The sequence below is a fragment of the Dipteris shenzhenensis genome, chromosome 5, assembly GCF_047967505.1.
Source record: "Dipteris shenzhenensis isolate YYH24624 ecotype China chromosome 5, Dip_SZ_1.0, whole genome shotgun sequence".
NCBI lineage: Eukaryota > Viridiplantae > Streptophyta > Polypodiopsida > Gleicheniales > Dipteridaceae > Dipteris > Dipteris shenzhenensis.
Window position 1 is genome coordinate 6,538,718 of NC_141600.1, and position 22,689 is coordinate 6,561,406.

At 42.8% G+C, this 22,689-nt stretch overlaps 1 protein-coding gene across 1 annotated transcript; it reads right to left on the minus strand.

The window, feature by feature from the left end:
- Nucleotides 1-16,560: 16,560 nt before the first annotated feature.
- On the minus strand, nt 16,561-18,283 carry LOC147901559 (uncharacterized). Its single transcript, XM_087375166.1, has 4 exons — nt 17,899-18,283; nt 17,492-17,787; nt 17,169-17,393; nt 16,561-17,058 (listed from the first exon to the last, which is right to left on the minus strand). The coding sequence occupies exons 1-4, from the start codon at nt 18,278-18,280 to the stop codon at nt 16,561-16,563; spliced, it is 1,401 nt and encodes a 466-aa protein (XP_087231292.1). The 5' UTR covers nt 18,281-18,283.
- Nucleotides 18,284-22,689: the final 4,406 nt, after the last annotated feature.

Below are 22,689 nucleotides of genomic sequence, written 5' to 3' on the forward strand. Positions count from 1 at the left end.
GAGACCTTTTCCTTCATCTGCACCTCAAACAACCTCTTCATGAGGTAAACTTTATTAGAGGTAGTTTCCTTCTCATAAGTGGCACACAATTTCTTCCACAAATCTTCCGTAGTTTGCCCATTTACTATTGTGAAATAAACTGACTCTACAAGATGAAGTCTAATAGTAGACTTTGCTAATGCATCCAACTCATTCCAATCATCCTCAGACATATCTGTAGGCTTAGCTTCAATCCCTGCCAAGGGTTTAATGTGCTTCTTTTGAATAAGCACATCCCTTATCTGTTCTTTCCACAAAGAAAAGTTTGTCCCATCAAACTTTTTAATGCTGAAAATTCCTTTTCAGACATGGAAGAGGATGCCATGATGCAAATGAAACAAAATCCCAAATGCTAGTACCTACAAAAGAGAAATCACACCAAATACCAGGTGCACCCAATATGTCTACTTTAATAAAGGATAGTGTCACCAAAACTCAAGGCTCAAAGCATCAAAATGCATATACTATGCATCCATATGAGCAAATCTAGCCCAAAAGAAAATGTCAACCCACAATGACAAAACAATGGCAAATATAGTGCCAATAAGAGCCAAATGCCTCAAGCATAAACATCGTCCATGGGCATAAGCATCAATAATGTCTCATCCAAAAGATCATAGCACAACCTGTGCATCCATTGCAATATGTCAAAGTTGTCCCTCAACATAAAATAGCATCTATGTGCTAAAACACCCATTAATAAAGCATCCCACAAGGCAATCTGGGCCTATCAGCGCATCCAACAAGGATCACAATGCATCCAAATGGCCTGTAAAGCATTTATTGCAACCCAATGCAAACCACAAATGAGCGCACATGGCTCAAACTGCAACCAGAGTGATTTGCATAAGGTATATCCAAGAAATCATGGCCTTACGGCAATGACCACTAGCGAAAGTAGAACCTGGGATGTCGCAAAACATTTGCATAATCGAACTCAGCAAGACAATCTGCAAATATATCTCTTCTGTCACAACTCCAAAATCTCATCCAAGGATGGAGCAAGAGCGAGTCAACCCTTGCATTTACTTGCAAAAATGAACCTTAGGAAACTTAACCTTAGCCAAAATGCCACATGGCAATCAATGAGAAGGTCTTGGAAACTTTGAGAAATTTCCTTCAAAGAGACGATGGAAAAACATAGAGAATCACAACTCCCTCGATTCTTCATGGAATGGCAAGCATATTTGTAGACATATGTTTCAAGCAGGTCCCAGATCCAACAGGACAAACAGCTCTACAAATGGAGGTCTGGATATTGAGATCCCACTCACACAGAAAATGGCAAAATGAAGACATTGGAGTAGACAAAGATTCACCATAGCTTAAAAAGTTCACGGAACCAGAAGTAGCTTCTCAAGTAGAAGTTTTGGACCACTCTAGATCCACTAGGAGTGTCAGAATTGCAAATGGTGGCCTGGATATGAAGATCCAACACATGAAATCCTTGCAGGAAATGAATTTTGTCACTTTTTGCAGGAGCTGTAACTTTTCACTGAAAACTCGGATGATAGAGATGTTAAAAGTGAAGATGTAGCTATCAATATGGTCTACAACTTCCTTAAAGACTTCAAGTCGAAATTCTGTCTCTAACTCCGGATATTTTTACCATTACATATGTGTGTCTGAGAAGATTTTCTTATATCCTGCGCCTTCAACTTTGCAACCCGGCAAAACAAATGCCCAAGTGGATTTTGTCCCTTTCTCTCCAACTGCTATAGCAGCTCCAAAATTTGCAGCTCCTCCTATTGAACAAGGATCTTTGGGATGCACCACTCTCTCTCTAGGCTAGAGGCTGCATCGGGCTACTCACGCTACCGCCAGGCTTTACTACCAAGCTCTGATACCAGTTGTGAGGACACAACAGAAGCTGAGAGGGAGAGAGGGAGCTTGAGAGATGCAAGTTTTGGTGGGTGCATAACACCCTAATCTTCTATTTCATCCATATATATATATGTGTGTGTGTGTGTGTGTGTGTCTGTGTGTGTGTTTGAGTATTGTACATAACCGGGGTTAAGGTACAGTGGCCTTTAACCCCCACAATGCAGATGTTTATTGTTGGAACAAGTATTGGGCAAAGAATGGTTCGGATCCATCGGTATGGAAGTCTATTGATGGGTGGGCCGGTCATGGACGTTAATAGCCATAAATTGAGCCAAGAATATTAAGATTCCCCAGAATGTATGTGTCAAAGCACAGGAAAGCTTGCTTGGTATTGAAACATAGAAAATAGTGATGATTCTCTCCTTAGAAATGTTGATCTCCCAAACTAAGCTTGAATGTAATATGTTCTCTCACGTATAATGTGATGTTTCTCATCAATTTTGTTGTGATCTTCAATGATGTGGGTTAGCTGGCTTCTAGGTTTCGTTATGTCTACTCCAATGTCATACTATGATGGGTAGATGGAGTTGTTCTAGATGTTTTGGATGAGTTGCTACTATTATTTTTTTGGAGTATTATCTTAGTGAATTTGCCTCTATTTTTCTTGATGGTTGTTATATGCTCGTGATATGCATCTGTCCATGTTTTGCCTACTATTATTATTGTGTTTTTTTATTTTGAAAGGGGACGTAACGGAGATAGTTCTCTTGGTAGAAGCGTGTTGGGTATTTATGTTGGTTGAAGTGCACAAATCATATTATTTGATATTTATGATAAAAGTGTATCTCATCATTGCAAAGGATATGTTCCATCGACTTTCTATAAATTCACAGATTCTACATCCTATGTGAAAGGATGTTTAGCCACACACATAGTAGATCGCCTTGATCTCATGATAGTTTAATATACAGGTTTGATAGGCTTCCATGCCTTGTCATTTTTTCGGGCCTCTTCAATAGAGCATAGTATCATACTTACACCTTCAATCCAACATTTATGCAGCCCCTAGATCAGCCTTGCATCATATGACATAGATTACTCTACTATAACATACCTCAAATGTGCCATAAGTTCTTTTGGGTTGGTGACACCCTTGTTTTGTCACAAACCTACTGGATTATTTCTTCATGGAGGCTACATTAACTAGTTCCACATTTGGATGCATCTTTGATAGAGCAGCTTTTTCACGAGGGAATGAGTTTGAACTTGTGTGGGATAGGACCCTGGAAAACTAAGGGGCAAGGCCACGGGGTGTGGATGTGCAAGTTTTTCCCCTAGGAAATTGTGCCTTGGGTGTAAATGAGAGGTTTAGGCCCAAAAGGGGGTCAAGAACCTTAGGATCCAAAGTTGGCCATTGGTTCCTAAAAAGGTCCCATTGGAGGGGGCATGGGGAAAATGAAGGGGGGAATGCCACGTGGCATTTAGATGCATCTGGCAAGGTTCATGGTGGAGGAAAGGGCTGGGAAATTCATGATTTACATACGAGAGCTGTAGGAGAAGTTTTGGTTGCACGGACGGGCTGTGACGATTTTTGACACATAGACTACCTCGGGGACTATGCACAAAAGCTTGGGTCTTTGTGAGGTTGTTTGGGAGTCCATACAAAAGGCTCCATTTTTAGCTCCTTGGGCTGCTAGTGCAGAGAATAGCTAGTGTAGTAATTGCTTAAGGACTGTCTGCTTCAATGCTTGAGGGCCTAGCTGCTCACAGGGCCTAGTACAAAGGCCACAAATTGCTTTTCGAAGGGGGCTGGTCTCGTTCTATTGTCTCTTTCTCTTCCTTTTCCTTAGCCATTGATGTTGTATGAGTAAGCTAAGCTGAATTATAGATGGAGCAATGCATAATTGGGGCTGAATTGCTCAAGCTTGTGTATGAGCTTGTTTGGATGCTCCTTGATTGATTAGGGTAAGCTAGTTGTCTTCATTTTATCCTTGCTCAGCTTGTGAGCTGGCAAGGATGATTCACAGTGAATGCTTGTAGAGCAAGTTCATGCTTTTAAGGATTGTTGGCAGGCTACATAATTATGCTTTCACCCCTTGTTTGGGTATTCCGGTGAGTCTGTGACACTTGTGGCTATCTGGGAGGCGTGTGGTCTCCTCCATGGGCTGCCAGTAACAGCTCCTAAGTTTTATGTAGGTGTTTGCACTGAAATGGTTGCCTATGGTCATTTGGGTGTGAAAGTAGGGACCAATAGGCTAATGTTTGGAATTTTAATGCCTACTGAGAGTGGGAAGAGCATTGAATGCAAGGGGGATCGAATTCATTGTGTATCCTATTTGTTGGCTTTGACAGGTAGCATGTTCTATGTGGGAATATGTTTTTGGTTTCTCTAGGAGATAAGTCACATGCAAGCAGTGGTTGCTAGGCAGATGACACATCTTTGGTACAACCTTGTTGTTGCTGAGTAGGAAAGGGTCGGGAATCCATGCTTGGAATGGGAAGTATACTTGGAACCACGAGAGGGATGGTACAAGCATGACTGCCATAGTGTTTGTTGTGTTGTGATGCCAGTTCTCGTACGAGGGAAACATGTTGAAGTATCATGATATTTGCTGCCCATAGGGTGAGAGACTATTGGTAGTGGCAGTCGTGGACAGTTGAGAAATCTTATGTATGCTTTCTTTCTCTGCATTGAGCAAATGGATGGCTAATTGGGCACTGGTGATATCTATGGAGAACTGTGTGGCCAAGTGTGGTTACTAGTAATAGTTCTGGGCTGTGTGCAAGCTCCTTGGATTAGGGATGAAGACCTACTAACAGGAGTGGTGAGAGCAGTGGACCGTAAAGGCTATGCCTACAGGGTATGTGGATGCCCAATGGGATGTGGAATTACCCAGATGTAAGAAAGTATGTATCCTTTATGTAGCTTGGAGTTCTAGGCCTCTCACTTAATTAAAGAAATACCGAAGGGATGCCAAGGTCTACCGCCAATCTATGTCTTTGTCTTGGTGCAGGGGCACTCTAGCTTTTAATTTATTGAAGGCTGTTTTTAGGCTTCATAATTCATAGAGAGTTATGACACATTAAGCTTTGACATGTTCAACATGCGGTCATACATGTAGTCATTTTTATCGACCAGTCTTTGATCTAGGAGGACTTATATTTTCTTCCTCTCCCCTTTGGCCCATTTTTAGGGTTTTGCTCCCAAAAACGAAGGATGATCTGCAACTTGAGAGGGAAATGCACATGAAAAGAGGGTGCTGCATAGTCACATAGACTCACACATGTAGATACTCCTTTGACTTTTTTAGTCTTTTTTTTCAATTTTGATTGTTATCATATGCACCCAAAAAATTCAAAATTAAGGTCTTGTACATGCTCCCTTTACTTACCCAATGCAATTTAAGAGTGGGTGTTAAGAATGGTGTAAATTGCACCATGCCATATAGGGTATACGGTTAAACCATGACCCTAATTTTTACTCTAAGGGGTTCATGTGTATATTCATGTTTATGATCAATAAAACATAGTGTACAATGAATAGTGTACAGTGTACAATTACCTATCTTGTGCACTCTGATCCTCCAATACCCCCCACCCTTCTATATGCTCTCCTTGATCAAACACATCCAAGGCCAATGATTAGGTTACTAAAATGCAAACACCCATGCTCCTACCCACTATTAGGAGCCACGCCTTTTGTTGGGAGGAGATAATGCCGTTTGCCTGATGTCATGTGCTCTTGAATCAAAAGGATATCTACCAATTGTGTCCCACCATAGGCCTCTGCAATGCCTGACAAAGAGTCAGCTACTAGGGCTATGAATATCCCCACTCATGAAGGCCATGCACTTTCCAATGCACCACTATCCAATCCATTTGGGGGGAGGGGGTTGTCTAAGCATAGAAGCATATGTAACAATTGTGGACTTCTGTAATTTCAGAGGAGGCTTGTTGGTGAAGGGTTCGTATCCTTGTGGTGGCGCGACATAGGCATAATTGGCTCTATACACACCTTTAGCACCCATTGCATCAAGAAAGAGGTCTCCATGCCTAGCTAGTTGAAACATTAGTTCAACGGCTAGTGTGCAACTTGCCTGAGCTACTCCTTAGGTCCTAAATGGATCACTGCCATTGTAAGAACTAGGTCTCATCTAGCTCGAGAGAGAGCTAATTAGAAAGTTGTCCTATGTCGATGTGTGATCCACAAGTCCTCCCCTTGCTATCTGAATCACTCCATCATTCTAAACATCTAATCCCCCATCATCAAGTCAAAGAGTATGGAGATCCACTACTCCTCCCTTGTGGAAGCAAAGTTGAAGCCCCAGAAAGGGCAAGATGGGCTCCCATCTATGCCAATTGTACCCCCTTTTTGGGACTGCGAAATCAGGAGAGGATGCTACTACAGCAATCGGGTAGTCATTTGGAACATCAAGGTAGTTCCAAGGGGCCCCAACCGCTAGAACTCCCATGGGAGGGGATTTCCAGATGAGGCTTCGGCCTCAGAGTCTATGAGAAAGGGGCAAAGTTTTGTGCTGGTCTGAGTGAAGTCCCCCTTGAACCCATGAGGAGGAAGGCTAGGATTGAGTTGACAAAGCTACACTCTAGCCTAGGGCCATAGGTGGTACCAAATAGTGCTCTGTCTTGGAGGGGATGGACGGCAATCTTTACTTGTTGTTTGTCTTCTGTGGAGAGAGAAGGGGTAACCAGCAAGATTCCACTTCTTGAAAAAGTGAAGAACTGACTTGCTAGGTATGTCTATCTTTTGTTTTTCAAAATTTTTATGTTAGCTCATTTTTCTTCTCTTTCATTTTCTAGAATTTTTGACTTTAGATCAACAAAAATCTGAATTTGTATGATTGGATATATTTTAGTCTTACAAAGGTATATCCTTGAAAAAGTGAACAAATGACTTGCTTCTGCAATGTGGAAGGAAGGGGAAGCAAAAGTGGGAAATAGAAGGAAATGAAGGAGAAATGTGTGTAATACAATGCATGAAACCAGAGAAAAACCAAGAAAAAACCCCAAGCAAGGGATTTCAGCAAGGCAGGGATGCCTTGCTTTAGCCCTTTGGTGGGGCAAAAGCCTAGCCAAAAACTACTTCAATGTAGCTCGAAGCAAGAATAAAGCGGAGAAGACCCCCTCAAAGGCTGAATGGAAGCATCAATAGTATGGGGGAACTAGAAAAATGCCGCGCTTGAGAGCTCGGGCTCATGTCACAATAGAAAGTGGGATGGATAGTTGAAACGTGCCCTGGGCATGATGGAGAGGAAGGCAAAATGCTAGCGGGGGAGAGGGGAATGAGGCAAGGGAGTGAAAAAGAGGTGGATGAGGGTAAGGTGATCATAATAGGGGGAGCGAGAAGGAGAGGTTGTCAGCTACAGGGAGACCCCAGGATTAATCCATCATCGGTGCTTCATTCTTGACATGATACATATTGGCTAGAATGCTAAAATGACATAAAGGAATGCTGTTGAGACAAATTGATAATTCTAGATGACACCACAAAGTTGCATCAAATATGGATTGCAGAAAAGAGTTATGAATGTATGTTGGAACACTGCCATTCCACAAGTGGATAGAAAGCAATTTACCTGACTTCCTAGAATCCCTATCATCTACTTTGTGTTTTTGAATAGCGAGAATATAAATGGATCCCATTGTCTAGTTTGTTTGCTCACATTGGTGTCACTCTATGGACTGCATTGCACAGCTCTACAAGCCGAAAGGATGGACTTAGTGGCCTTTCAATAGTGCTAGTCCAATACGGATGGAGGCTTTGGAAATTGCCAAATTTCCCATAGTGTAGGATAAAGTGTTTCCGCTTGGATCTCTAACCACTAGTGTTATGGTAACGATCCTATGAGATGGGACTTTGCAAAGCATAGCCGTGGCCATGGTCCTAGCACTTGAGTAGGAGGGTTCACTTTGACCACTTCGACCTTGAAGGTTCAGCAATGGGCTATCCTAGAGCAGAGTAACTAGCACTTAATGTATGCATGTAGCATGGGTAAGCGTAGTACATGGTTTTGCTATGTGTAGGTAAATAGGTGTCTAGTAAAATAGGGTGACAGATTGTCCCTGCCAGTGGGCAGGGATGGTGATACTAGACAAAGAGTCTTGCATGAAAGGAGACTGCACAGCTGCCCTTGGGCTACGTGGGACTAGCGTTTAACACGAATTGGATGTGTTTAGATGTTGGGGTTCAAGGAATGAAGTAAATTCGACTCGGTTTGTAAAGGAGGAGAGAGTCTTTATTTTCTTTCTTAGTAGCATAGCAAGTCTTGGCAGGAGGCGGTCCACGACAATCGAGCAAAGCAAGACAAGCAAGCTATGCAAATCAAACAGGGGACAAATTATTTGATTTATGTAGTGATAGGATAGTTCCACCAAAATCATAGAGTATCATGTGTTCCCCCAGTCGAAGCATTTTCGCCCTTGCAAGGATGAAGTAGTGGGCGATTGTGAGGTTTCACAAGCTACACAAATCAGATTTACCAGGGGGATCTAATTTGCGTAGCGATAGGACAGAGTTCTAGTGCCGAGTCCAAGTACTGTTTCGAATAAAAATAGATTGTTGGAGTCGATAGCCGATTATGCCTTCTACATTGGATGGCAAATCAATTTGATTGAATAATGTGTAAAAGGATATATTACATTTGGTGCCCCTTTCACTTACTCGTGTGATCCACTCGGATCCCACTGGATGGCATTTGATGCTTTCGAAAACTGGTCTTACGAGGGCTCTACCTTGGGCTTTATCAATTGTTCACTTGAAACCATTTGCGGAAGTAGTTGCGCATTCATTCTGTGCCTGCTTCTTAACATGTTTGTTCCATCCCTGAATTGACTATTGATAGGCTTTGCGCATGCTATAACTATTCTTAAAAGCAATGGATGCACTTTACATTGATTCCCTTTTGTAATGATTTTGAGATGCTTTACTATGATGGTTGAATCAATTTTTTCCCCATTGTAAACATCTCTGTCTGGTAAGGTCTACAAAACCAAAGAAGCCCCCCAATCAAGTTGGTTGGCTTGTTCCTAGGTAAAAATGGCTATACAGGGCCGTACCGACGAACCATGGCCTTTTGCCAAAGCCAAGGCAAACACACAAGACCTGTGCCAAAAGATGATAATCTACGTTTGCTTCTTTACTATAGCATGGATCGATAATCTTCGTTTGCCTTTTTCCTGCTTTCCTACCGATGAACTGCAGGACGGAACAAATTGTAGGAGAGATCTATCATGAACTTTCTTTGAATTGACCTGACAGATCCATAAAATGGCTAGGGAGACCGTAATTCTCCCAATTTCTTAATATAATTGATCCTAATAGTCAGTGTAGAGCTTTGCTTTGCAAGCTTGTTGTCATGGGACATAGGAGTTGTAAAAGGATTTTTTTTCTTACGATGCATTGGGTCTTGTATTCCATCCTTAGGTGTAGATTGGCTAGACATCACTAGGTAGATATTTACTCGTGCATATATTAGGACAACTTCTTTGCCACTTATGAATGCCGTTGGCAAGAGGTTAGCACAGTTTTCGAGATTCACTATGAAGGATTATGCATGATGAGATTGAGAGACATCCAATTATTTGGATCTTGGATGGTCATGGTAGACATTTCATGTGGGACAAAGGTGGAGACACCATGGTCTTCATGGTGCAATCTAGGAACCAATTTTGTTAGATCTTTGGATGAGGATGCTATTTTGGATGAACACCTTGAACTGGTTAGAGTAGGGGGCCATGTGGAGTCTTTCTTTTATGCTATTGGATGGTATGTTGACCCCTGTTTGGAGGATGTCCCCCTTCATATTTAGAGGCTATGGCTTTATGGGGGAGTTTCCATTCTCTAAATATTTTAAATGAAGTTTGTTGAAATACAATAGGTATGTAAATTCTATAATTTGATGAGGCAATTCAATATACTTGTTTTGGATGATATCATCATTTAGAGGTTGTGCTTATGCTAGGAAAAAAAGTTATTTTTTGAATATGATAGCTAAGTGTATTTTGTTGTTCAATGAGGCAATCAAATATATTTCTTTGGGATGATATCATTGTTTATAGGTTGTGGTGTGCAAGGAAAAATCTAGAAACAAAGAAACATGATAAGATGTAAAAATTAGGCTGGTAGTGGTAGGCTTCCATTGGAATCGTTGTGGGTACTAGCCAAGCTTCTGTGGTTGGTTGGGTTACAAAAGTGACTACAGGGATCGAAGCACTAACTATTGCTGGCGCACTTGCTGAAGGTCTCATAAATCTTGTGGGTCCTATCGATCCTGCACGTATGACTCTCGAAGGACTAGGGTCTCTCTATGGTGGTGGTCTTACACTCGTACTAGATTTAGCATGATAAGCCATCGAAGTAGCTCCCCTGTGCACATTTATTTCATCCACTAAGATTCCGAGGATTCTCCTCCTCCTAACCCAACTCGAGGGAGACACGAGTTCTCTTAGGTGGTATTAAATCTAGACGGATGGAGCTTGTAAAGGCTTTTTTGAAAAATGATGCGACTATCGAGATTATCAGTGAACTTGGTGATCTCTCTTCTAGAGCAGGTAGTCTGTCAGGATGGTCACTAATTAGCATTTTGATTTTGGTCTCTACTATACAAATCTTTAGAGGAATCCATCGTATCACTCGATGTATCATTTAAAGATTAGAACTCCTCCATTTACACTAGAATTTGTGTCGGTGGTAGGTATTGATTGCGAATGTTGTGATATTAGATGTTCTGAAGGGTCTCTAGTACTCTCGATTCTCATGCTTGGCACTCCGTAGCCTTTGCCACTTCTCAGGTAATGCCAGTATGTCTCCAGTATGTCAGATCTGGCAAAAGTTCAAATTTCTAGAACAAAGTCTCCTTATGAATTTAGCACGACCTTGAATGTCTATGCAGAGGAAGGAGGTCATTCTAAACCACAGTGGGCAAGGTTACACTATTTCTGGTGGCCAGGGTCGCATCATTTCTAATAGTAGGATCATCCAATGGATTTAGTGCGATTTTGGCTTAAGGGATCGTGCAAAGTATTTAGTGCGATCTTGGGATTAGCACAACCTTGGGCAAAATTTAGTACGATTATGATCGAAGTAGTTTTAGTATATGATCCTGAGTGGCAAGATCGTGCTAAATTTTGTAGTGCAACCATGTAAGTCAAGTCGTGATAGAAAAGACACTAAATGATAGTACACCCTTGGGAATGAGGATCATGCCATGTGGCTCTTCAGGAGAGTGCGGCCTTGAGGATGAAGGCCATCCTATTTCCACAGTGCGACTCTAGTTGATAGCATGTTAGTGTGAACTTGCTATCGAGGGTCGTGTTATGAAGCAACCGATAAGGTTGTCCTAATAGCACAACCTGCAACTTGCAAAAATCCTATGACCAAAACAGAGAGCAAATTGATATGTGCAGTTGGTCACTGTGCTTTTAGGGAGTATATATGTGCAAGAACCAAGTGGAAATTCCAAAACCTGCACAAGTTATGGTCAAAATGCCTATTAGCTGAATACTCCCATTTCTGCAAGTAGTCCAATTGAGGATCAACTAACTACACTAAACCACTAACCAATGAGTAACCAATGTACCTATCTGGACTATCAACACACACTTAAGGCTAAAACACGCTTAACCCATGCAAATCAAGGGGGGTTTCAGGGCAATTAAGCCATTTTTTGACTATTACAACTAAAATTGAAAATCACACACAAACCTAACCTAAATCTCCTCTATTCACCAAAATCAATGGAATCCAACCTTAATGAGCAATGGGTACTCCGTTAACATGATTCTACAACCATCGCGCAAGTTCCTAATTCCCTGGAAATGGCGCCCATGTTTAGCCACACCCTTCCAACCACTACAAAAAAGCAGCTAGAGCAAGAGCTTCAAGGGTTCTTTCTGAGGCTGACCTATGGTCAACAACCTATTGTTTTAGGTTTTCATTGCTATGGTATAATCCACAGCTTGTACTTGTCATCTACATCCATGTTGTGCCATGGGAAGAAGCTCAAAATCGAAGACTGAGGAGGCTTTGAAGCTTTTACCAGGCTCAATCCTACACTAAATCCTACAAGAGAGGACCTGTTACAAACAGCTCGATGTAAGGAAGTCTTAGGAAGAAGAGGGGAGCACCCTCCCTACTCTCAACACTACCTTCCTACAAACGATAGCAAAAACATCTATCTTACCTATGATCATGAAGAGTGTGTAGTCGTAGTTGCGATGGTGCTATCCATCAAGCTCCTGGCTCCTTTATGAAGGCATAGAGAAGAGAGAAAGCATGCACACACCTCACTCACACACATGTTCATTGTTGCAGATAAGAGAGAGATAGGATAAGAGTAGTTTCATTCCAAAATGGAAAAGGCCCTTACAAAGTGAGTTTTATCCCTTATATGCTTAGGGTTTTCACTCTAAATTGACCTATGGGTGGCCGAGCTAAGGTCGCTACAAAAATACACTGGCCTAGCACACTAGCAGGCCTTCTATCTAATCATGAGGTGGTGCACAGGCCTGTAAAATTACAACTTGTGATGCACGGGTGTTATTATGTGCTAGGCATTTGCTTGCACTTTTTTTTAGAACTTAGAAGATGATAGTACAAGGCGCATCACCCATTCTTTTCATGCCACCTTAGCAACACCAAGAGAATCTAAATCTCAATTCCTCATCTGAGCTCCATCGGTAGCTCCATATTTATGGAAAAGAATAGAAAAGGCTGTAAAGATTAGCAATGATAGCCACCCAAAAAAAATCTAAGGACCAACAACCACCACCTTCTCCTTTAGATCCCCAAGTAGCTTCTACATCAACAACCCCTCCTCTGACCACCATAGCACCTGACCCTAGCCCTCTCGTAACACAATAACCTCCTCTAACAGATCATCAGGACATGTTAGAAACTTCACAAGCCTCCGACTACTTAGAAGAAGATCCCATCGAGGCCATGGATGATACCAACCTACTAGAGGTTTTGCTAAACCCACAAGCTTACCATCCACACCCTCCTTCTCCAGCCCCATCTACAAGCACTTCCGTAGCAGGATGAGGTATCTTTAGAGGACATGTAAAGAGACCTCAATGAGAACTACGGAGTAACTTATGGCAGTTGCCCAAGCGTGTCCTAAGGGTATTGACTCTCCACAAACTAGCCACTTTGAATATAACAACCCAAGCTGCTTCTACCAATTTTGTCCCAAGATGCCTCTCTATATGTATACCAGTGACAATAGATGGCTTAGATGTTCTAAGCAAGACCCTCACAACTGCATGCAATTCTAGCCACTTTGGAGATCACGTCTCCTTAAGGAAGGTGAGATCCCCTAGCAGACCTGCTATAGGGCACCCGCTAATGTAAGAGCCGATCCATCTTTTTGGCCCCTTCCTCGCGTAGGCAATGTTTTTTAAACTAATCTCCTAAAGCACATGGTAGGTTTAATTGGCCACCCTACACTTGAGCATACACTCAGCTTGTACTTGCCTTTACAAAATTCATTCTCTATTACCATGACACTCCTGACCCCTCCATTCTTACCACTGTGAACTGGCTTAGATTTATTATCACCCGCCTACTAGAAACTCCTCATCATTCGGTCGAGAATGCCCTTTCAGCTACACTAATTTGCCTTTATCTGCATGCCCAATTTCTACCATCTAAGTACATATCTCTTTTAGAAGACATGGTAGATTCAAAATTCTCTTCAATCTGCCACCACACTTTCTTTTCCTCCACTACACTTGAAGGTTGCTTCCACATCCGCGATGGACTTTCTCACAACCAACTTCATTCGCCACTTCTGTATCACTCCGCCACAACCACCACCCACCAACTTCATCTACCGCTTCTGTATCATTCTGCCACAACCACCACCCACTCCGCCGCTTCTATATCACTCTGCAACAACCACCACCCACCTAATATGCACTTAAGGGACCCCAAGTGCAGGACATACCCGAGAGCTTTGACTTGCACCAACGTTAGACCTAACCCCTTAATTCACTTTTCCACTGCACACCATGCTAGCACCTAGGGTCCTCAAGTGCAGGACATGAGCCTCGAGGAGCTTTAATGTTGGACTTGTCTACTTCCACCTGCATTTGCACACTAGGCACACAACATTCATCTCTTCTTTTTTACTGACTTCATGCCTCATCGCATTATCATTCCCAAGTGTCTAGGCATGCATTTCAACTCTTTTGCAGTTACCCTCCAACAATCAAACTTTCGAAATGCCAAGGGACTGGTACTACATTAGTGCGCTTTCGAAATGCCAAGGGACTGGTACTACATTAGTGCGGGGGGTAATGTTCACCACATTGCCATGCCGCCAACAAGAAGCATATAAAGCAGCAAGGAAGGGCCAATGAGCAAAAGCGAAGCCCAAGGCAAAGGAAGCAAGTACTACGGTGCCCTATCGAATAGCGAAACACAGTTGTGTAGGCATCCGTAAAGCTTTACACGGGCACTGCAGTGTTTGGGCGTGTTGCAGGCCAATCCCCTTCATGCTCAAAACTCAAAGAATGGCTTCAAGCGTCTCTCCTCCTCAAGGCAGACCACATTTCGGAGGCAGCCCTCATGGTCCTGGGCATCTTCATGGTGCGCCTCTCCTTGGTAAAGGCGCCTACATGCTTCCTTAGCGAATCACCATTCGCTTTGGGTGATGGCTTGGTGTGGCTCTTCCCTTGGTAACCCATGTTCTGCGTTGACAACTTTGGGGAGACTTACAAGATTCCTCGCTTCCCTGTGACATTGCTATTTCCTAGCTTGGCATCGGAGCTTCTCTCACTTGTCCTGGACTTTGGTGCACTCTTTGGCTTCCCATTGGCTACCTCCTTTGCGGATGCAGTGGTTAAGGCCGGAGTGCCCGAGGGTAAAGTGGCGGGGGATGACCCAAAGTCTATCCTAGCCATGTTATAGATAGTGATAGCTCTCGGCTCGGTGACCCAACACCTTGTGATGGGACAACGAGACCAGTGCCTACGTTGTCATCATTTCAGGCATCGTATAGCTAAGTGCCCTCGCTTTGGCAAGCAATCCTATGATCAGAGCCTGTTGCCGGGCCTAAGGGTAAGGCCCCAGAGCTTGGATGTGTGTTAACCACTCTAAGTCGTGAGCAACTAGAATTACTCTTGAACTAGGGGGGCTAACGGCATCGGGTGGGAGATATACCTTAGATGGTGGAGGGTCAGCTATTATTTTCTCCATTTCACAACCATCAAAATTGTAGTCTACCATGGTTTGATCTACATGTACAGTACATTTGATGAATGCTCTCTCATTCATGCCCATATGGAGTCTCTTTCTATATTTCCTTATGACAACAACGTTGTGAAGGAGGCATCCTTGGTGTGTCGGGGTCTATTCAAATTTAGGACTCTTCAAGAGCATGCATGATCAATGGGTGCAAATCCTTGTCCTCCTCACCTTGAATTTGATATCCTAACTAATGGATGATACGTTGCAATTCCACTCTTGAGGTTGGCCTTATAGGTTCGTGATTCATCATGGGTGATAAGTGTTTATCACTCATATAGACATATTCATTATCCTGTAGGATTACCTCATTGGGATGCAGTAGAACAATGCTAGTCTCCTCTTCCAATTTGTTACCATCTTCACTGGTCTTAGCCTTTCTAGCCTTGTAAGACATTGTGCTTCAAGCAACGGTGATGCAATGATGTCCATAACCATTCTTTGCTCTCGAGAAAATTCATCAACGGTTGAAGATTTTCCTCTTGGTCATCTATAATGTGTTGCCCCAAGAAGTGTACTTATCAATTATGCTTCGGCTTGGTCTAGTACCTTGTGTGCCATTCGAGCGAAGGAGTAGTTCTCACCTGCAAATGAAGCAAATCTTGATCATATTAACAGGTATACTATAAGAGTATTTAGCTCATCTTTATCAGCCCATGGTAGGTGATCTACGGTAGCCAAAACATGCATCCAATCTCTTTCCTCAAGAGTGTCAGTTATGAATTGTGTAGGTGCTGGAATGTTGTACTGCCATGCAATCTTTCGTCATGCATGAAGTAGGGAATAATTTAGGCTGGTTGAAATAATCAAGAATACGATTTCGCTGCAAAATCATCTCCATAGCGAGCTTCTGTGTGAGACAGCGTTAGATTAGGTTTTGCTAATAAGGCGCATCCCCCTTTGTGTAATCGAACTCCTGGTTTATCATCGCATCTCTGAGTTCTTTTTAGCCCACATACTTTCACAGAAGATGTAGCTGAGGAATGCAATTATAGGCAAGGGACAATCGCATGATGCGGCGATGAGGAAGATCGATACGGATTGGTTGTGAGTTATGTGTGTTACTAAACTAAAACTCTCAAAGAATTACATTTTGCTAATAGAAATCATGGGTAACAGTTCCTAACTTCGACAAAACAGTACTAGATGTGATGCCAAACGATGATATGCAGATCAATAGATTCGCTCCTTCGCTGTTTAAGATAATTTTATCTGTGGATGTTGGGACCTTGGGAGCCCAGTCGTCTGTGCGTAGTGAATGGCGCGCAGATTGATGGATGAGGAGTTGTAACACATGGAGTCCGGTAAGAAGTCTATGGGATGTGACGGGATGAGAGCTTGCAGCACAGTGGCGCGCAACAACGAGGAAATAATGGGATCAGGCCACCTTGCAGCATACGGTTTCCAGAGGTGCTTGCGATCTTCGCAAGCTTTCAAGCTGCGCTGCTAGTTGTGAGCTGGGAGCCAGCGTTATCGCTCCAAGACACGGAACGTCGTTTGTTAGAGGCTTTGTGGGCAATCGCTGGCGGTGGGGGAGGCAGCTCGATCAGCTGTTCAGGCCTTGAGCAATTGGATTCAGACTTGTGCATGTGGGTCGATGTTTCTTGCAAAGAAAACGTAGTGTCGGAAGCATCAGCAGTGCAGCCGCTCGATGTCGTTACCTCTTGACCTGCTGCTCCCTCCCAAACCATCAGATGAATGCGCGCACATTTGTTGGACTCTCGAAGCACTGCGAGCTGCTCTCGTATGGCTGTTGCCCCGAAGCAGTGAATCGACCCAGAGCACGACACCAACCACGGAACCACTTTCTCCTCGCCCACTCTCGATACCACAAGTAGCTTATCTGCCTTCGTCGCTGTTTCCAGTAACGTTTTCACCCCGGCTCGCTCGCCTGCGCTGTGTTCATCCACCGAGGTCACATAGCAGAAGCCCTATAAGCAGCGATGCATTTCAGCTGGAATGAGTGTCGATAATAATTGATTGCCTTCTCTAATAATTTATCTATCAACGCGTACACGTCAATACTTTCGTCCGTCCTCACCTCCTCAGTGCTGCCTATGCTCAATCCAAACCTCGGCTCCTCCGCCTGAAGCATCAAATCAATCGCGACCTCTGCAGCTGCCGGAACATACCACAGCCGCACTGCTCTTACGATGTCTATGATTGTGGTCTCCGAACAGGCCATCTGGAACCTCCCACTGCTCGTGACCTGATGAATCGCCTCCTTCCCCGTCGGGTTAAAAAAGGCCTTCGGATCTTTGCAACCCTGAAATCCCACAATACATCGCCAAGTAGTAATTTCGGTTGATCATGTTAAAGATCTAATATCGTACGAGAGTGATGAGACTTCTGCACCTTAGATACCTCTTTGAAGATCAGCTCTGTCTGGAAGCTGACAAAGATCATCGGGACTCCGGAGGCTTGAGCTGAAGAGAACCACGCCATGGCCCTGGCTGCCGTATCCTCAGTGTCTTTGCATACAAAGCGGTCTGGTGAAGGTTGAAAGGGCATGAATAGAACCGAGAAAATCATCGGAGAGCTTTCGACGGGCAGGAATGCTTGCATTTTTTGTGCCCAAGGATATGAAAAGAGGTTGTCTTGCTGTTTTAAGTTCGATAGTTGTCGCCTTACGAAATTGCGCAGAACTTTGCGAGTTGATTCTAAAAGGACACAACGAAAAACTTCGAACGATTCATGAAGAACTGAATCAATTCTTCGCGCGAAAGCCACAAATTGAGCAACCGAGCGGATACAGAGCAAATGACGCGTACCTTGCCAACGCATGCATTCTTCTTCTGTGCTGTCGACTAGCTGCACCACATGTCTGAAATCGTTGTAGTACCGCATGGTGTAATGCTTCTTGGGAATGACAGACTCCTCCGGTATGACGCAGGCCTTGAGCTCCAGTTTGGAGTGGGCGCCGCGCTTCACCCAGACAGAGAGGTGATCGCTTGCGCGGAAGATCTGGCGAAGCTCGTCTTCAAGGCCAGCCTTACCGCCAACGAAAGGAGAGGCGATGCCGAGGCCATCGACGGAGGCAACACGTTCGATGATATCGCCAGGGAGGAGGCGGTCTTCGCTCCATTCGTCTTTCGGAACAGAACTAGCGACCTCTTTGACAGCAACGACGGGGAGACGGGGGGTAGCGCCCATAGAGATGATGGAAATGAGGAGGAAGAAGGGGGTGGTGGAGAAGAAGAAGGAAGGAGGGATGGATGGGGTGGAGGAGTAGAAATCGAGGGCGACGATGGGCGGAGGAGGAGCCTATGCATGCGACTTGTCGCCACCCTCCTCCCTCGACGAGGCTCAGCCTACTTCACTGCTAAGCCTTCCATTATCCATGCCTTCTTACCACTCGTCCTTGTCAAACTTCAATTACCTTTTAACTAAAGGCTAAGCTCGTTCCATTAGAGCGGTATGTTGATCATCCATTTCTTCTTACCCCTCATCCTTTTCACATTAAAACCTCCAACCTATCTACCATCAAACTTCAAAATTTTCAAACCGAGAGCTCGAGTACGAGTAAATGGTTTATGCAACCTATATAGTAAGAACATCTTAAGGCTACGGTTCAAGATGGTGGGTGGAGGGTAATAGCCTAACCATAGTGCTCCATGTTTTCAAAATGTCTCCATTACCACTACGTTAAGAAGGGTAGTGCTAGCAGGAGGTAACAATTATGAGCGTAGAGTGGAAGGGGACAAAAGCTAGCATGTGTGGAAAAAATAAAGTTCTGGATAAGAGGAGGTGGAGATCACAAGGAGACAAAGTTCAAAGAAGTGATGAAAGAGGAGAGACAAGTGCTTATAGAGAAGTTTTATAAACAGAGAAACCTTCAACTTTGTTGTAGTTAATCCTTAACCGAGGAAAAATGCATTTCCTTGCAACCACTACGCTGGTTCTTGGAACTATTTCAGACTGCTTGCAGTTGATCTTAAAACCAAGAAAAATATATTTCCTTGTGCACCAGTTGCTTGTGCAACGACTGCAACCAGTAACGACTCAAACTCCTTAATTGCAGACTTGATATCATCAATGATCTCATTAGGACTCAGACTATCTATTCTCCTCTTGTTGAAAATAGCTCTATTCCTCAGATTATAAATCTTTCTAAGGAATGAACATAGGCCTGTCCTCCCCTAAAAGCCCAGCTGGAAAGCTGTAGAGATCTTTCTGGGGATAAGTCACCATATAATGACCTTAATTGGCTGCAGCGGTCACATGAGACCTACTTTGGAGTCCTAGAATGATAGGGTTTTTTTGTTCATATATTTCACATCGAGGGGTCCCCTTTCATATTGATATGGCCCTTGAGGGTTCCCCTTTACGAGCAAGGGCCATATATCCAGTGGCATGCGACATATGTATATCCTTGCACAACCGCGGTACTGCATTGGTTCTTGAAACTAAGGAATATGTATTTCCTAAACCAGGATTGAGATAGCAATGCATTTGAGACGACTCGTATCTCTTTCATTAGGGAAAAAGGGAGCTCATTTTGGGGCCTTTTGGTCAAAATGAAAAATAGCTCTCAACCAATGGTTATAGGAACAACGTAATGTGGGGAAAAGTAAAAAAATGTGAAATTTTTTTGGAATGTCAGAGCAAGAAATAATATTTTATGTATGTACAACTATCAATAACAAATAAAAATTTTGGTCGAGGTACTGACAATGTCTTATTCAAAAAGATCACCAACTGAAATGTGTTTTCCCTCCCAAACTACTCTCCCCTCCCACAGTACTCTTCTCTCTCTCTCTCTCTCACATGCGCGTGCATGGTCGCTTCCTCGTATGCATTCCTTCAAACTATAGATTGGGTTGCCTTTTGCGAGTTTTCAATGGCAATGGCAAACCAATAACTCGAAGTACCTCTAGGAGCAAGGTACAAGAGCGAGCTCTTTGATTTGTCAATCTCCTCTCAATCTCTATCTTTGAATTTTCATAAGTTTGCAAGGAATAAGACTGTGCTTTTGCAAAATGGTGTGTTTATCAGAATGCTGCAGACTAGAATGTAACTTTTGCATGTTTTTTGTGGGTATGGCAAACTAGTAATTGGATTGAGGTCTTTGAGAAGCTTCCTTTATCAAAATATCAAGGAGCAAGGTACAAGAGCGAGCTCTTTGTTTTTTCAATTTCTCTCTTCAAAGTGTTAGGTTGGATAATATTCTTTCAATTTTTGATGAACACGAGTGTGCTTTTGCGAAATGGTATATTTATGAAGATGCTGCAGACTAGAATATAACTTCTGAAAGTTTTTTGTGGGGACGATAACCGAGTATAACTGACTTGGCTCTATGAGAAGCATTGTTGATCATAATATTGAAGAGCAAGATACTAGAGCGATTGTTGCTTTATCAATCTCTCTCTTTGATAATATTCTTCAAGTTTTCATTAAGAAGATCGTGCTTATGCGAGATAATGTGTGCTCCTTGATATGTCCATTGAGTTTTCAAGTTTTCGAGTATAAGTTCGGATACTAGTCTCAATGGCATGCATCGATAATCGAAACCGTTCTTGTGCAAAACGTCGTGTTGATCAAATGTTGAAGATGAAGCTCTAGACATGAGCTCCCTCCCTCGTCGACCTCTTTCCTCTTTATCATCTATCAAAGTAACCAACAAGGTTGTTGTGGATGGCTGTTGGCAAAGGTTGATTATATCAAAAGGAAGTTGGGTGCTCATGCAACCAAACAGAAGGAAGAAGCCATGTTCAAGTAATCCCTTTTTGGCATCTTGGAAGGGTACCTGTGTGAAAGATTTTAGAACCAAGGAGGGGATGAAATCAATAAAGGAAATATTGGCTCAACATGTATACATGCATAGAGAGCTTGTGTTGTGAGAGAATTAGCCAAATTATCTTCCACAACATGTTCTATGATCATTTTTACCAACTATTAGATAAAGCCAACACACATGGTGTGTTGAAGAAATTGGCACTCCCAACATGGAATACCATTGATTGGCCAATTCCTCATGGAATACCATTGATTTCAGTATTTGGGTGGGGAAGGGGCTCACAATCCTCAGGTCTAGGCTCAATAGTTTGAAGGGCTTGACGAGGGTCCTCATGTCCAAATCCAGTAGTAAGAGGAGGAAGTTCAGTGGATGGTGGAGGCTCTTAAGGTTGGGCCTCAGGGTCCTTAAGTCCCGTCAGAGAGTCCTCATCCTACTCTCGAGTGACGTTCTCCATCAATTTTCAGCTTTGTCACCGATCTAATTTCTTAGAGCTTTCCTCGTCCCCTCTTTTTGCTTGTGCTAGAGAGGAGGCATATCGAAGAAGATCTATGATCATCCTAGCTTTGAAGTTGAACACATATTGATAATCATAGCTTTCCTCTGTCATTTGCACAAACACAAACAAAACTTGAGCTTGAAGTTCAGTGTTAAGATTAATGTTATATATAAAATTTACAAAGCTCAATAATGGTGCTTATAGAGGCTAGTGTCTCCTCTATAAAAAAAAGGTCTCAATAATGTACTTGGTGTTTATAAGGACCCTCCATCCATAAGAGTAGGCATCATATTGTTGAGGTATCTGTGAACCATCCAGTAGATTGTAAGTTTGAAATTAAAAGAAGTATTGATAGCGCAAAGGATTTTATGTCTTACCTCCAAGTGCACCAGTCCAATTGCACCCAGCTTAGATGTATTTTGTGGACAGTGATCGATTGCAAAAGCTAGTCTCTTCAGAGCACTGTAAATTGCATATGTCACTGTCAACAGCTTTTTACAAAATAAATCCTTCACTATTTCAAAAAATTATGATACTTTTTTAGGGCAATGCAAGTTCACTTATAGATCGATCTCTTGATGAGTATGTGTAATTGAATTGGTAGAAGCATGCTTTTGCTCCAATGTCATCTACATTTGACAATTCCTATAAAGATTAGAATGTGTGGATTGAAAAGGACAATTTAGCTCCTTATGCAATGTACTCTAATAATCACTTACTCTGAATGGTATAGGATGACAATTATGCACACAGATTCGAAATTGCAATATGTGAACCACTTCGCAAGCTAGTTTACTGGCTCCCTAGGATCCCTTATTTTGAAGGAGATATGTACCATACCTTGAAACTCTTCATGTAACTTTTTTTTGAGTAAGCTACAAATCAACAGAGTAGTTCAAAATACTCTTCAAAATAATTGGTTGTCTAAAAAGATATATAAAAATAAAAACTTACAAGAGTCCTACCAAGATGATTGTGTCAGTAACTTGTCCTGCTCTATTTTTTATTGCTTTCATACAATCGTCTGTTAGGGTAAACTCTCTTAATGACTCTGCATCTACAAAATGTATACTTACACCAGGTCCCAGTGGATTTAGACGCTCCAAAACTTGTAATTCTAGCTGTGGTCACCATGCATAAACCTCAATTGGGGGCAAGGAGTGGAGGCAATTGAGCACCTATTTTGCAGTAAGAGGTGCAGTTGATTCTGGAAAATCGACCTATCGGCAAGTAGCAGTGGGTGCACGAAGGGCACACTCAATTAGAAGGCACTTCTTTAGATAGAAAAGTTATAACATGTGAGGAAGAAAATAAGAGATAGAGCAGTGT